The 16915-nt window shown below is 46.1% G+C and overlaps 1 protein-coding gene and 1 pseudogene across 1 annotated transcript; both read right to left on the reverse strand.

Annotated features, from left to right (window-relative positions):
• Positions 1-2491: 2491 nt before the first annotated feature.
• LOC147992358 (uncharacterized) lies at positions 2492-4657 on the reverse strand (annotated as a pseudogene).
• A 3540-nt stretch (positions 4658-8197) lies between these two features.
• On the reverse strand, positions 8198-10836 carry LOC125537798 (bidirectional sugar transporter SWEET6b-like). Its single transcript, XM_048701112.2, has 5 exons — positions 10705-10836; positions 10361-10577; positions 10105-10266; positions 9225-9344; positions 8198-9141 (listed from the first exon to the last, which is right to left on the reverse strand). The coding sequence occupies exons 1-5, from the start codon at positions 10782-10784 to the stop codon at positions 8977-8979; spliced, it is 744 nt and encodes a 247-aa protein (XP_048557069.2). The 5' UTR covers positions 10785-10836; the 3' UTR covers positions 8198-8976.
• Between the last annotated feature and the right edge of the window lie 6079 nt (positions 10837-16915).

Consider the following 16915-nt stretch of genomic DNA (forward strand, 5'->3'; position numbering starts at 1 on the left):
AGGCGGCGTTCGGGTGGGCTGGCCCTGCTCCGGGCTTCATCGACCTCACCGACGACGGCGGCGTCGCCGACAAGGGCAAGAGCAAGGCCGACGACGTCTAGGGAAGCGTGTCGGGCGACAGCAGGCGGGCGCAGACTTTTTTTAATGTTTTATTTAATGTTTATTAGATTTAGGTGGACTTTGGTCAGCGTTTGACCGGCCATTTCATGTTTAATTATGTTTATTTCGTGTAACTTATTATTTTTTTCCACGGCGGCACATTTGGTCGGCCTCCCCGTTGGGCGGTCAAGCCGACTCATTCTAAAATGCGGACGCGCACGTCCGCCTAGCCAACCCAAACGGACAAAGCGCGCGTCCTTTTGGGTCGCCCCGTTGAAGTTGCTCTTTTTTTTTAGAAAAGGAGGATGACCTCCGGCCTCTGCATCTGGGCGATGCATACGACCACTTTATTAATTATTCTCACAAGACCTTATAAAGCCAAACAACAGCAAGACTAAAGCCACTGTCTAAGCAACAACTCTTACTACACATATCCAATTGATGAAGGGGCGTAGATAGTCTGGGCCTAATACCAAACAGACATCACAGCCAAACCTAAACATCTAAGACCTAAGGTCCCAACCAGGACGCCTGCCGGGCATGGGGCACCTACCAGTCCGGCGCACTCCTCAACCAGGACGCCTGCCGAGTATGAGGCCGTCGTAGCCACCTGCCACCAATCCATCTTCAGAGTTGTATTGTTGCATGTACCGTGCAAGGTCTCTCTGCCATCGACGCCACCACGACGCCTGACAGCGTCGTCCTCCCATGCGAGTCCATCCTCCCACAGCGAACTCCGAATCTGCACTGCGCCACGCCGTCAAGATTCGTCGTCATCAGTGTGTAGGATGAATCACCGCTCCACCAAAAAATCTGTCCTCTGGTCCCTCGATCACGTGTGTGCCTCCAAGAATGATGCTCCCAAGGGAGGAACGACACCAGAGCGCCGCCGTCATCCGATCATCCGATCTAGGGTTTCCCCGGAGGTAGCAGAGAGTGGCCTTAAACTTCTCCATGGCGATGCCTTCAAGAAGGAAACGACGCAGATAGCGCCGCCACCGGCAGCCTTAGCAAACGCCGAAGGCAAGTTTTCACCTAGATCAGTTTGAAGGGATCCAATTCTCGTGCACGGGCCGCCGTCACCACCAGCACCACCAGGCAGAACCCTGGAACACCGGCAGATCAGCGAGCCATTGGCACCACCGCATCCAGATTGCCGACCAGACCGGGCCGCCGCCACCCCCCCCCCCCCCCCCCCCCCGCGCCGTCCGGGTTAGAGATGGAGCCGCCGACCGCGCACAGGGACCACCGCCGCCTGCACACGCTGGAGCACCGTCGAGAGCCCAGCGCCCGCCACCGCTTGTCGAGGACCGCCGCCACACACCCCGAGCGAACTCGCACGCACAACAGGGGAAACCGCGAGCGTGAGCCCTGCCGTCGCCCCCAAGCCCGCGCCGGCGCGCCCCGCCTCCAGCACGCCACCAACAACCGCCACGATCCGCCCGCGCCAGATCCAGCGAGTCGTGGGAGAAGAGATCCCGCCGCTGCCGACGCCGATGCCGACCGGGCTTTGCCCGGCGGCGGCGAGGAGGAGAGGTCGGGGGAGGGACGAGGACGCGGCGGCGCTAGGGTTCCCCTCGATCGCCGCGCAGGGGCGACACGGGAGGAGTTAGAGTTGCTCTTAATCACCTCATCTCCTTCGACCCCCTCTTGTCAACGCAAAAGCCTGGTTACCTGGTAAGGCTAAAATATGCACGCACGCATGCTAGTCCAATCCGCAGATGATTGTTCTACACCTCCTGTTCTATGATCCGCTGAATATTCAGATGCTAGCTTGCTTATGAAGTGATGATCATATCCATGCGTGTTTCATTAGGGGTGCCGCTTCGATGAGAAGGCTCTCCAGTCTCGCCTGCCTAGCACGAAGAAGCCCGAGGAGGGTGCAAAGGAAGGAGAGCATTGCTTGGCACCCGACACTTTTCACACGATGGTGAGACGATGTTTCCCATCAGGCTGTTAGTACATTTCGTGCTAGCCAATCTCACGGTGCAGAGTTTGTATCGGCTGCACATCGGTCACTACATGTCGTGTGCACATCAATTTCGAAGGAACAACGATCCAAGGGCGAGTAATAGCCAAAGGATAGGGTTATCGTCTGCGAGGAGCAAGAAGGCCTCACCTGGTTGGATTTCAATTCCAAAGAATTCTTGGACCTCCATACACATCGGACCTCGAATTAAGCCTTTATATATGCTTCTTTTCACAGTGTTTGGTTGACATTTAGACGTGTTCCTGCTACTCGTGCGTACTCTCTGTGTATCAAAATATAAGACATTTTTTCAGTTCATTACCTATGAAGATTTGATTGGATGCTAGCTTTATCTTGTGAGAATCCAGAGCAGGAGAAGCGTGACAGAGTTTTTTTTTGAACACAAGAAAACTTTATTGATGATCAGGTGCATTTTATAGAAAGAAGCATGAAGGGACTCATGCTAGAACCAGAAACTATGTCCTTTCCGGGACATTGACCTTGATCTGCTTGTGTGCATAAGCAACGAAGAGCTAAGGACCTTGACTGAATCCGCAAAGCTAATCGAGCTTGATGATCAGCTTTTACATTGTTGCTTCTGTTGATGTGAGTGATCTTGTTACGACTAAAAGAGGGAGAGGCTTGGATCTCTGCAAGAAGAGGTCTGTTCTCCCAACATCCTGGAGCAGCAAATACCGTTGATGACCTTGCCGCCGAAACTAACACCGAGTAGTCGGTGCAAAAGTGAGGGTTCTGAACCTGTAGAAGATCTGCTAACTTAGTAGCTAGTAGCAGCCCATAAGTCTCAGCATGGAGGGGTGATGAAACTGGAGGCGAAAGCGCAAAGACGTGTAGTCGTGGAGGTGTCGATTGTCTTGCATGGTGATGATTACTCCTAAGCTAGCATGGCCCAGCTCTGAATCTGTGCGTCTCTCCCAGGCTGCGTCGCAAAAGATGACATTCCCTGTAAGGTTATTACAGTCATGTGTATGCGTGGTTGTTGAAGAAGACTGCAACTGCTCCTGAGCTTTATCGCTTTCTTGTTGCTGAGCGAAGTTCTTATCTTCTAAATTGGTTGCTTCAATTATTGCATTTGCTGAAGCATACACCTAGGAAGTCTTGCATAATTTGCTGCAAAATAGACAGTCGTTCCGAGTTTTCCAAAGACACCATAGAAAAGTATAGAGAGTAGTCAAGTTTATTTTTGGATGTTGAGATGTAATCAAAGAATGAATCATATCAGGAATAGAATGATAATTTTCAGCCAGAGATTCCGTTTTAATAAACCAGGGATAGCAAAACCATGCAGCTTTAGAAAAAGGGCAGAGAAACAACATATGCATTTCATCTTCTAATAGTCCACATCTAGAGCAGTTTTCATTGATATGTTTGGAGTACCTACTTGCCCTCTTACCTGTAGGAAGTGCTTTCCTAAGAAGCCTCCAAGAAAATGTCTGAACTCTTGGTGCCATTTGCTTATCCTCCCACACCTGATTAAGAAGGGAAATGACCTACATAGGGACAATTTTGGGCATTTGCCTTGGTGGAAGCTGAAGATTGTTGAAGCAGTGCTTGTAAGCACTTTTGGAAGAGAATTCACCTGCAGGAGTTAGTTTCCAAACCAACATATCCTTACCATTTGCCTTAATAATAGGAGTTTGTAGAATGGTATTAGCCAATTCATGAGTGAAAAGAGAATTAATCAAGTTTGCATTCCAGTTCTTTTGACCCGGTATCCAAAGATTTTTAACTTGTGCAGGGTAAGAAAAAGATTGTTGCTGAATGATAAGATGATCATAAATAGTTTCCCATCCGGAAAACCAAGGCGAGCTCCAAATAGAACTAGCACCATCAACAATTTGGCAAATTGTGGCTGATATTAGAAGAGGCTTTACCTTTAGAATTGCAGACCAAAAGGCAGACTTAGGTTTGTTCGGTCGGGCTCTCCAAATGGATGTATCATGATGATACTTTGCCTTGAGAATCAATGCTAGCTGACTTTGTGGCTCTTTTGCCAATCTCCATGCCGTCGAGAGAACAAGTCCTTGGTTGATTGCCTGCAAATTTCTAACACCAAGACCACCAATTTTCTTCTCAATACATACATCAGCCCATGCCCTAAGGCACAAGCTTCTAGTAGTCTGATCATCTTGAATACCTGTCCACCAAAAGTTCCTAATGATTGTTGTTAGTTTAGCAAGAAACTTTTTTGAAAAAAGTATGTTGGACATGTAATATACAGGAATGGAAGAGAAAACGGATTTTATGAGAGTTAATCTTGCCACATGAGAGAGTCTGTTGGCTTTATATGTGCTAAGTTTGGACTTGAATTTATCGTAAACAAAGTTATAAGCAGCTGATCTATCTTTAGAAGGTAAAACAAGTGGATGGCCTAAATGGACGAAAGAACTGTCGATGTCTGGAGCTGGAAAGATTCTCTTAATATCTTGTTTAACCTGCATCGTAACATTATTGCGTGACAGAGTTGGTCGTGCTTTAAGGTTGGTTGGTTTGCTAATGACACACAGAGTGTCTGTTCATTGTAATGATGTTAATTTCAAAAAGGAGAAAAAGCTCCGGCATGCGCATCAATCGATGTGTAGGACCATATACACTATTAATTAATTGTTAAATAAAGCGGAGCAAAACTAAGCATCGTCCTTGAACAAAACTCGCATGTACTCACTCTGTAAACTAATATAAGAGCGTTTAGACCACTATTTTAGTATTCTAAACACTCTTATATTAGTTTACAGAGGAAGTATTATTTAAAAAAACAATAAAAAACATTGCAGAGTCCAGTTGTTTCCCCTAAATAATATCGATGTGCAGAACCATAATTGTTAAATAATGCCAAGAAAAACTAAGCATAAAATAACTTGCTAACCGAAACAACAAGGTTAACTACTTGACCTATCGCCACATATAAACCCTCGATAAAAACAAGAGTATCTCCAATAGCATGTGTATATTTGGATGTCTATATATTCATATAGACAATGGTCTAAAAAGATTCCTTCATATACACATTCAGTTTTGCATCAGAACGTCTATATATAGGGACCATGACAGGTGGGCCGTCGCTGGAGAGAGGAAGAAATCATGACTGCAGCTGAGTTTAGACAACGCCTTCACATTGTCCAGGCATGGACATTGTCGAGGCCGATTTAGAGGATGTGTATATTTGGATGATCATATAGACAAGCTGTTGGACGCCTGTTTTAGGCTCACGTCGTGGAAAACGAGTATAGACATTCATATAGATAAGCTATTGGAGATGCTCTAAGAGGCCCAACGAGAAGAATGCCTCTCCTAGATAATACTTTGAAGAAGGGATCACCGCACATGCACCAAAGGCCAAATGTGGGGTTCTCATCCGTGAAGAGGAACTTAGAGCCAAGACCTTCAACGAGGGCACGAACCACACACTTCTGATCTCGCCAAAATCATGGGTTTTCACCCAATCTATACAAACGCTTGTTGTGTAATCTGTCCAAACCTCGAGTCAATTGCAAGAAACTACCACATTTGCGGCTAGATTTGCAGAAAACCACCAAGTCACTAATCTGTTGCAAAAAGCACTGCAATTTCTCTAATCCTATTGCAAAAAGCACTGATCGGGTGATTTGGTCCGTTTGATCGCTTTCTGACAAGTGGGACCGACTTTTAAGGAGCTGACTTGGCAAAGAATTGACATACATACCCCTGGAATCGAAAACAAAACGCAATTAACACCCAAAACAAATCCCCCTTACACCGATCCAATCGGGATCGGCTGTTCCCGCAGGCCCTCGCCGTTGTTCCCGCAAGCCACCGCTGGCCAACTGCATCGCCACCGCGGGCTGGGCCAAGGTGCTCGCCGCCTCCTTTCTTCTAGGTGCAGAAGCGGCACAAGCAGCGGCGCGGCCACGCGTAGCTCGAGCGCTGGTGGGGGCGCGCATCACTGCATCAAGAAACGGCGCGGCAGCGCGCAGCGCAAGAAGCGGGGCGGTGGCGCTCAATGCGGTAGCACAAGTAGCGGCGCGGCGGCACGCATCATTGAAGCGAGCAGAGGCGGGCCGCAGCGGCAGGACATGAACCGCAGGGACGAGGTGCGGCCCACCCGCCCGGCCAGCTCCGTTGCCGACTGCCGCAACAACGGCGTGACTGCCCATGCCCTCTGCTCCCCGGCGACGAGCCCCATGCCCGCGTGTTGCTGCTCTGCTTCGGCAGCCCAAATCGGGGGGGGGGGGGGGAGGGCTGATTGCGTTTTCTTATTTGTTTCAGGGGTGTGCATGTTAATTTTTTGCCATGTTAGCTCCTTATAATGAGGGCTCACTTGTCAGAAAGCGATCAAACGGCCCAAATCATCCGATCAGTGCTTTTTGCAATGAGGTTAGAGAAATTCGGTGTTTTTTACAACGAATTAGCGACTTAATGTTTTTTTTTTGCAAACTTAGCCGTAAATATGGTAGTTTTTTGCAATTTACTCCCAAACCTCTCTACTAGCTCACACCTTTTCGCTAATCGGGTCCAGCACCGAGGGAGCACAAGGCCCACTTTCACCACTCAAGAAAACACCAGAAGCCGAGTAATTCACCGGCCTGCACTAGGATACCGCTGCACAATCTACTCATGTCTCTAGAGAGAGGACATGTGTTGGATGGTGGGTTACAACCAGATAAAAAATTCATCGTATACACGCAATACCCAAGAGAAGGCTGCCGCTACAACCACCTCGTCTCACGACAACCTAACCCGTCATCCTTTCGGGGCACCGTTGAGGAAGGCAACTACACACCTCTATTGTCGCCGAGCTTCCTCCATGTCCATGCACATATGTGTTGGAGGCCGCTGTCCGCAACGGTGCAACCTGACGAATGCCAATGGCGCATGTCCTTTACCTCATCCCCACGGAGACCGGCACGCGAGTGCCACCATCGCTGACGACGGCGGAGAGGGCCACGATTGGCGCCACACCATTGCCAGCCGATCTGCGCCGCCACGAGTTAATTTCAAGAAACCATCATATTTGAAGCTTCATTTGCAAAAAACTACCCGATGCCTAATTATTTACAAAAGTCACCACGCATTCAGTGAACTTTTTGCAAAAAACCACTGATCAAGTGATTTAACCCGATTAATCACTTTCTGACAAATGAGGCCGGATTGTCAGAAGTTGGCTTAGCAAAAAGTTTACACACACCCCTGGACCTAAAACAGAAAAGCAATCCAGTCCTTGTTCCCAGTTGGTTGTCGTCAAACGGCGCACATGGACGAACACGGAACTCCTGAGGACGGCTGCTGCATGCTGCCTCCGCAACTGCTGAGTGTGCGGCTGCCCACGGCTGGTGCTGCTCGCCGCTGCAGCTACTGCTGCTCGTCGTAGCTCCCCGCCATTGCGGCTGCCCCCAGTTGTTGCTGCTCGCCGCTGGTGCCCGGGCTGCTGCTCACCGCTAGTGCCCGGACGAGCCAGGTGCACGGCCGGCTGTTGCCATGGCAAGGACGAGGAGAGCAGGTAGCAGTAGGAAGCAAGGTGGACCGCTCAACGGTCGGCGCAACTCCGGCAACACAGCGGCAAGGCCGGGTGGAGCTTCTAACAACGGCGACGGGAGACAGTGGGGGTGACGGGAGCCGGGGGGAGCTCCGGGAGCACAGCGGAGCTTCCGGCGACGGGCTTCCGATAGCGACAACGGGATCCGGTGGTGGTGACGGGAGTGACGAGAACTGCCTCCTCCGATCGGATAGGGAGCAGGGATAGGCCGGATTGCTTTTCTATTTTAGTTTCATGGGTGTCTATGTAATTGTTTTTGTTAGTTTACTCCTTAAACTCCGGTCCCATTTGTCAGAAAGTGATCAAATGAGACAAGACTCCCGATCAGTGCTTTTTGCAAAATGTTTACTGAATGCGCGGTGACTTTTGAAAATAATTAGGAACCAAGTAGTTTTTCGCAAATGAAACCCCAAATGTGGTGGTTTTTTTTTTTTTTTGCTTTTAACTCGCGCCGCTACACATCAAACCTTTCTACTCCAACAGGTGCACAGCATGTTATAGTGCTATTTTTATAAAACTACTCACTGTACTAAAGAAGGAACCATCCAAGAGGGGTTTAAACCAACTTGCCACCTTTGGCTTTAAGCATATTATCCCTGTTCGATTAAATCATTTATCAACGCAAGAAAGATCTGTATGGGTTTATTACTGAAATGCCTCTGATCGGCTAGTCCATGGGATGAAGAGTTTTTTAGTGGAAGTCTCGGGCTCAGAGAAGAAGATCATGTTGTGAAAAGAGCTTGGACAAATGATCATATTGTAAGGTACATGTAATAAAGAGGTCTCAGTTTCTGAACGTCTGAGCAAGAGCAACAAGATGGGAGTAGTTTCACGCTCAGGTGTATTGCTACAACTATTGGCTTAAATCTTGTTTTGCATAATTATCGTTTTTTAGCAACAAATCATTCAAGGTGCTGGTTGTAGACTGTATGCACGCTTCTATGGGAGATAGCAGTTTTTTTTTTTTGAGGGATGGAAGATAGCAGATGTGATTATGCAAAAATAACACTCCTAGAAAATACTTAATCACCACACTTCATGTTGGCCGGTCCAACCAAAGGTTGATTTTATCATAACACGCCATAATTAACAATCCATATCATGCATATCACGCAGGCACATATATAGTATAGTTTGCAATTGGAGTATATAGTTACTTCGAATTTGCACTAGGGCAGACGAGAATGTTTCACGAAACTAAAGGACAGGCACACTCAAACTATCTAACAGATACCGGCACCATCATCCGGAATTAACTAACTCAAAATATCTTGTGCTAAATTAACTACTACTCAAAATATCACGGGCTAAAAATCTCTGCCGCCGGCTTGATTGGATCACTTGGCGACGGCGGGCCTACTGCTGCAAGCCAAGCTTATTTCTCAACGGTGACGGAGACCCTGCCGCCGCCAACGCTGTTCTTTGTGACTTTGACGGTAGGCAGCTCGACATTCTTCCCCTTCTTGGGAGTCGACCTGTAGTAGCAGCCGTAGAGGATCAGCTGGGCGAGACCAAAGACGGCACCGAGTCCATTGGGGATCTGCACGGAATCAAAAGATAGTTAGATCGATGCATGGAGTTCTCGTTTCTCTGGCGTTTCGAAGATGCGATTGTAGTACTGACCGTGATGTAGAGGTCGAACTTGATGAGCGCATAGGCCGTCCAGCAGCAGCCGTTGAGGAAGTTCACCAGGGAGAGGACGAATGGCATGTACTCCACGCTCCTGGTCTTGATCACTTTACCCTGCAAGCAGCACAATATTACGTTCACCAGCAAGTAAAAGCACACGTCTCATTAAATATATACGGTGTAGATTAACGAGGAAACATATTCACTGGATAATTAACAGCAGCCATATATTGTTGAACTCTACACCTGGACCACATGACCCACGGGATGGAGCCAATGTTGGTGGCTGGTACCGTATCCTTTTCCATTAATTAGGATATCACCACCTCAAAGAGTTGGCAAAAGGGAAGGATCACAAGATGCAAAGATCACAACACTATATGCATGCATCCCTAGGCATCACACACATCTGATGAAGTGCTAGATCGTCACAGGTTTTAGTTAGATCGTGAACCGTTCTTTCCGATCCTTCCCGTCACTCAACAGCCAACACTAGAGTTTGGCGAGAGCAACAGAAAGCATGGTTGGCTGGCTACACGGGATGCAAGTACAGATACATAAGTACACGACACGTACGGGCTGTGTGTTGCCTATTGTGGTGAATAAACTGTATGCGTTTTGACTTAACATATAATTAAGCATGCAAGGCAACATCTTGTCAAAGAACTTGGTGTGTGAAGATCATGACGATTTGGCCAAAAAGGCAGCACGTTTGTTTAGACAGGTTTGATACGATGCTTAAAATAGGAAGGTGTGTGTACATTATCCTTTCCCATTAATTGTATTCCAAAGTAAACAACGCCGCCGTATATAGAAATAGAAACAAACGGATCGAGGATTGAAGAGTGGATCAAGCGATGGATCGAGCACGTACCATGATGGTGAGCGGGGAGGCGTACATGACCGAGCCGAAGATGACGCAGAGGATGCCGACGATCATGGAGCGCTTCTCGTGGGTGTGGGCGCCGAGGAGCACGCCGGCCACCACGGCCACCATGAACAAGGCCTCGACGGCGAGCACGCCGAGCATCTTCAACTGCACGCGCGCATTGGCATGCATGGGTTAGCTAGGGGCAGATCTTGTATACATACAGAAATGAACGCCGAAAAGAGACAATACTACTACGTACCCGTGTGTTCCTGGTGGCGTAGATGAAGAATATGATGAGGTAGGCGCTCTCGATGACGAGCCCGATCCCGTTGATGGTGACGACGAGGATGCTGTTGGGGTGGACGATGGGGAGGCCGTAGAAGACCCAGAGCATGCAGTTGAGCAGCGTCGCCAGGTAGGGGTCCGGCTTGAACTCCTCCACGTCCTTGGCCTTGATGATCCGCCAGAACGTCGGCCTGCACAGACAAGCATCAGATCCATACCCCAGTTGTCACCGGCAACCACCTTCCATGCATAGATTAGATTGGACCAGCGGAGGGCGGAGGGCGGCGGCGGGATGAGAGGAGGAGGGTGGCGGCTTACACAGGGGAGAGGAAGAGCCCGAAGGAGATGACATTGCCGACGATGCCGACGATGTTGCGGGCGGCGTCGGCGGAAACCATCTTGCTATCTTGATCGCCGGGAACACAGCTCGACTGGAGGAAACGACTTGGGGAATGGGGATTTGGGGTGATCGAAGCTGGGAGGCCGGGCAGAGCTTATATAGTCGTGGGTGGCGGGTTCGTCCTCCCCAAGTAAGGAGTTACTATCGGATATGGCTTTCCTGACGTGGAGGTAAACTACGATTTTGTTTGTTTGTTTGACAAATGGAGGTAAGCTCTAATATGGTTAGGAGTTAGATATTCCCTACGGTCCAAGTTCAACTGGAATTGTCGTACCGGAAGAAATCCAAACAGATTATGGAAGGTGGTTAAATCTCTTATACGATATGGTTAAGAGTTAGTTACTCTTCCTCCGTTCAAATTTCGATCGGAGTTGAAGTCCAACGAACCGAGTAACCTGCCATCCTGACTGGACGCCGTGCTCGCGTCACAGTGTATTCAAGCTCCCGGCTTCGCTATGAGATGATAATACTACTTCGAAGCAAGTAGCTTTCTCACAGGACGTCAAGGAATTGCTAAAAATGTATGCACATTTTTTTGACCCAGTAAATCCCAAACTTTCGGACTTTAAGCATGACAGCCTGAACGTTTTCATAACAACTTTAGTTGGCGCGAGGTGGTAAGTTTAGTTGGTAAAACATGGCGATTTTCTAAAGTTGTCATGAAAAATTGTCGGGTTGCCATGCTTAAAATCAAAACGTCTGGGTTGCCATGCTTAAAATCCGAACGTATTATTGATTTTTCTAGAGTGAATTCCATTTTTTACCTTGTAGTTGTACATTTGTGACACATATTACCCTATTTAGCGGAACTTTTATCGAAATGTCAGATTTTGGAGACTTTTAACACGGTTTTACCCCAGTTTTACATTTTGTTTGTTTATGGTCGATAGGAACAGATGTTGCGTCATTGATTTGTAAAAAAAACTGTAAGGATCGGAGGGCATCATTGGCGATCTTGTCCAAACTTCTCTTGTCTATCTGTTCCACTCCTTGTGGCCGTCCACATGTTTTTGGATACAGGGCGTCACCTCACACCTTACCTGATGGACACGCATCAAAAAACAAGGGTCCAAAGATTTCAAAAGGGGTATTCTAGACGAATTTTCACTGAAAGGGGTAATTAGTGTCATAAATGTATAAATATGGGGTAAAAAGTGGAATTCACTCATTTTTTTATAGAAACATCGACATACTCTCTTTTATTAATTAAGTAAACAAATTACATAGTCTTTTAGATACACCCCGGAGCAGAAAGAATAACACAAAGACTACTATAGAGCTCAAATAAGATTTAGCTAACAAATAAGCAGGAACATTAATATGCCGACAAATGTGATTCTAGACCACAAGTCGAAGTCGAATGCTACATGCCTAATGTCCACCACCACTGCACCAACAGATGAGCGGTCTTGAGTATGTATGAGGTGTTGCACCAATGAAAGACAATCTGAAGCAATGCTCACCGTGCATAAATTCTTTTCTCGTGCCAAATAGATTTTTTGATAAAGAGCGGATTTTATTGACTCATAATATTGCATTAAAAGAATACAATCACTATAAGCACATATCCGGCCTCTGCATGGTTCTCGTGCCAAATAGATAGAAGGGCCGGCCAAAAACTTGGTGATCGGATCTCGAGATCCATCATCTAGTCCCGGCTGCGAATTGGGGAGACATGGTTGCCGGTGAAAATCGAGCCGTTGGTAGGCGATGGCGGCGTTCTACGCCGTTACCTTGATGGAGGCATCATCGTGTAACTACTGTCGACCCACTCGTGCTGCTCTGGGGGAAACCCTAGGATCTGGTGTTCCAAATCGGACGATGGCGGCACTGCGGTGTCGTTTCTATCTTGGGAGCATCGTTTGCGGAGCAGCGCTGGAAGTCAGAGGCAGGAGGTGGAGCGGCTTCGTCTTGCACGGAGTTTCGGTGGAGATGTTAAGTCATGCCTGACCGACAGGTGCTACGCTTTATCATGCCTGGTCAGCAGGTGCTACGCACGACAGATCTTTCAAAGACTTCAAGCTGTGTTGGATGGTGATACTTGGCAGCATGGTGCTGAGGTGTATCAGTGGCGACCGCGACGTGCACAACTGTTTGCGCGCAGGGAGGAGGTGCCGTTGCGCGCCGTGGTGGCGTCGACGATAGCTGGACCGAGCAAAGTTGATGCATCAGTACAGTTCTGAAGATGGAGCGGTGGCAGTTGGCGGCGGCGGCCTCTGAGAGCACGCCGGACCGGCGAGACCCATGCCCGGCAGGCTTCCTGGATGGATCCTCAGGTCTTAGATGTTAGGTTTGGCTGCGATGTATGTTTGGTATTAGGCCCAAGCTATCTGCGCCCCTTCATCAACTCGATAGGTGTAGTGACAGTTTGTTGCTTAGACGGCAGCTTTAGTCTTACTGTGGTATTACTTTGTAAAGTCTTACTCCCTCCTTCCATCTATATAAGGCCTAATGCGTTTTTCAAGGCTAACTTTGACCAAATGTTAGAGCAATAATATATGACATGCAACTTACACAAAGCATATCGTCAAATTCGTATGTGAAAGGAGCTTTCAATGATATAATTTTTACATTATGCATGTCATGTACTATTAATTTTGTCAATAGTCAAAGACGGTCTTGAAAAATGCATTAGGCCCTATATAGATAGAAGGAGGGAGTATAAAAATAATTAATAAAGTGGCCATATGCATCGCCCAGGCTGGGGTCATCCTCCTTTTCTAAAAACAATAGATAGAAGGGCGAAGAGCCATCCCCTCAACTAGTTCAGGATCTAAGGAAGTAGGGATATGTTCAAAACAAGCTACTACGCACAGACAACACCAAACAATAGTGACACCAAATGACGAAAAGACAGCTAAACAGAACCGACTAGAACTACTGCCAACTAGAGATACACTCTTCTATTCTTCCTACTTTTGAAATCAGCAATTATATCATCCCAAGGAGTTTTTTTACACAATTTCCCATTCAATCTGTAGCAACAAACTCCATGTAAGAAAATCATATTCCATACGACTACATAGTCTGGACTTGATAATCTTCAAGCTCGAGAAAGCACGCTCAACACTTGCAGTGGAAACCGGAGAGTAACAAGTAATCGAAGCAACCTATTGATACGTCTCGAACGTATCTACTTTTTCTCACGCTTTTCCTCTTATTTTGGACTCTAATTTCCATGATTTGAATGAAACTAACTCCGGACTGACGTTGTTTTCAGCAGAACTATCATGGTGTTGTTTTTGTGCAGAAATAAAAGTACTCGGAATGGAACGAAACTTTGCGAGGAATTTTTATATAATATATAAGAATTTCTAGAGCCAAGACCTACCAGAGAGGGGCCCCTGGGTGGGCACAACCCACCAGGGCGCGCCCCCTCTCCTGGCGCGCCCAGGTGGGTTGTCCCCACTTGCTGGCCCTGCAGACCCTGAAACCGACGCTATAAAATCCTATTTTCAAAGGAAAAAATCAGGGAGAAGGAATTATCGTGATCCACGGGATGGAGCCGCTGCCAAGCCCTGTTCTTCCTCGGGAGGGCAGATCTAGAGTCCGTTTGGGCTCCAGAGAGAGGGATCTTCGTTCTTCATCATCACCAACCCTTCTCCATCGCCAATTCCATGATGCTCCCCACCGGGAGTGAGTAATTTCTTCATAGGCTCGCTGGTCGGTGAGGAGTTGGATCCGATCTTGCAAGTTATAGTCACCTACTACGTGTTATGATCCGGTAACCCCGGAGTGACAATAACCGGGACTTCTTCCGGTGATTACCGTAGTTTGAGGAGTTCATGTATTGACAATGGGTTAATGCTTTGTTCCGGTTCTCTATTAAAAGGAGGCCTTAATATCCCTTAGTTTTCAATATGGAGCCCGCTGCTATGGGAGGGTAGGACAAAAGATGTCATGCAAGTTCTTTTAATAAAGCACGTATGACTATTTACGAAACACATACCTACATTATATCGATGAACTGGAGCTAGTGCTGTATCGCCCTTGGTTATAACTGTCACATGATGAATATCATCCAACAAGTCACCAATCCAATGCCTACGAAATTTTCCATATTGTTTTTGCTAAGTACTACTGCTATCATCACTGTTACACTTGCTACAAAATTACTGGTATCACTATTACTATTATTATTGCTGCTGTCACTGCTATCAAAACTATCATACTACTTTGCTACTGATCACTTTGTTGTAGATAATTAATCTTCAGGTGTGGTTGAATTGACAACTCAGTTGCTAATACCTTCAAATATTCTTTGGTTCCCATTGTGTCGAATCTATAAATTTGGGTTGAATACTCTATCCTCGAAAACTGTTGTGATCCCCTATACTTGTGGGTTATCAAGACCTTTTTCTGGCGCCGTTGCCGAGGAGTATAGCTATATTTATTGAGTCACTTGGGATTATTATTATCATATTATCACTATGAAGAATCTGAAGGATCCTCTAAGATATTTCCCTCAAAGACGAGGGGAGGTAAGGAACTGTCATCCAGTTCTACTTTAGATTCACCTTATGTTATGAGTAAACTTGCTACACCACCACATGCTATCAATTCTGATATGTCGCAAGTTATTGATGATGCTACTTCTACTATGAATGATGCTTATGATGATGCTAGTACCTTGCTTGTTAATGATGATGTGCCACTTGGTGAATTTCTTGATGAATAAATTGCTAGAGTAATACAACATGATGTTGTTGAATCTGATGATGAGCTTGAAACTGAATCTCGTGAAACGCCTGCTAGAACTAGCCCTCCTAGATATGAATTGCCTAAGGTACCGGAAGGTTATGTTATGAGTGAAGAAACAACTAGAGATATTCTTGCTTGTAATGATAGAGATGATCTAGAGAAATTACTACACAAGTATAAAGAAAAATCTCTGAATGCTAGAATGAAATGTGATCCTAAGTTTGCTACTTCATCTATCTTTATTGATGATAAGGATTATGAATTCTCTGTCGACCCAGAGTTAATTACTTTGGTTGAATCTGATCCTTTCCATGGTTATGAAACTGAAACTGTTGTGGCACATCTTACTAAGCTGAATGATATAGCCACCCTTTTTACTCATGATGAGAAAGCTTGCTACTACTTTATTCTCAAATTATTTTATTTCTCATTAAAGGGTGATGCTAAAGCTTGGTACAATACTCTTGCTCCTGGCTGTGTGCGTAGTCCCCAGGATATGATTTATTACTTCTCTGAAAAATATTTCCCTGCTCATAAGAAACTAGTTGCCTTACATGATATATTTAACTTTGTGCAAACTAAAGAAGAGAGTCTCCCACAAGCTTAGGGGAGGCTTTGCCAGTTACTTAATGCTTTGCCTGATCATCCTCTTAAGAAAAATGAAATACTTGATATCTTCTATAATGGACTAACCGATGCTTCTAGGGACTTCCTAGATAGTTGTGCTAGTTGTGTTTTCAGGGGACGAACTATTCGACAAGCTGAGGAATTATTGAATAACATATTGAAAAATTATGAAGATTGGACTATTCCTGAATCACCGCCTAAACCCACTCCGAAGAAGGGGGTATATTATATCTCAGTCCTGAAGATATGCAAGAGGCAAAGAAATCTATGAAGGAAAAATGTATTAAAGCTGAAGATGTTAAAAATTTACCTCCTATTGAAGAAATACATGGGCTTAATACACCACCGCTGCCTAAGGTGGTAGAGGTAAATTCTTTTATGAAGTTCAATGATAAAGACAATCCTCACAATATGCATTCTAGCCAATGCCTTTATGAGTTTGAAAACTACATTAGAAAACAAGATCACTTCAATGCAAATGTTATGAAATAATTGAAATATAATTCTGATATGATTGCTCGCTTGAGTGACTTGTTATTTAGAATTTCAAATGATGTTAGAGGTGTTGGAAAACATGCTTCTATGGTTCAAACTCAGTTAGAACAAGTTGCTAAATCTCAAAGAGAGTTGCTTGATGAAATGAATAATAATATGCATGACTTTGTTGTTAGATTTGCAACTAGAGGAGGTAAAATGACTCAGGAACCACTTTATCCCGAGGGGCACCCAAAGAGAATTGAACAAGACTCACAAAGAAATAACACTAGTGCACCTAGTCCTTCTAAAAAGAAAAAGAAAATG

The sequence above is a fragment of the Triticum urartu genome, chromosome 1A (assembly GCF_056163025.1).
Source record: "Triticum urartu cultivar PI428250 chromosome 1A, HENAU_Tu73, whole genome shotgun sequence".
Taxonomy (NCBI): Eukaryota; Viridiplantae; Streptophyta; class Magnoliopsida; order Poales; family Poaceae; genus Triticum; species Triticum urartu.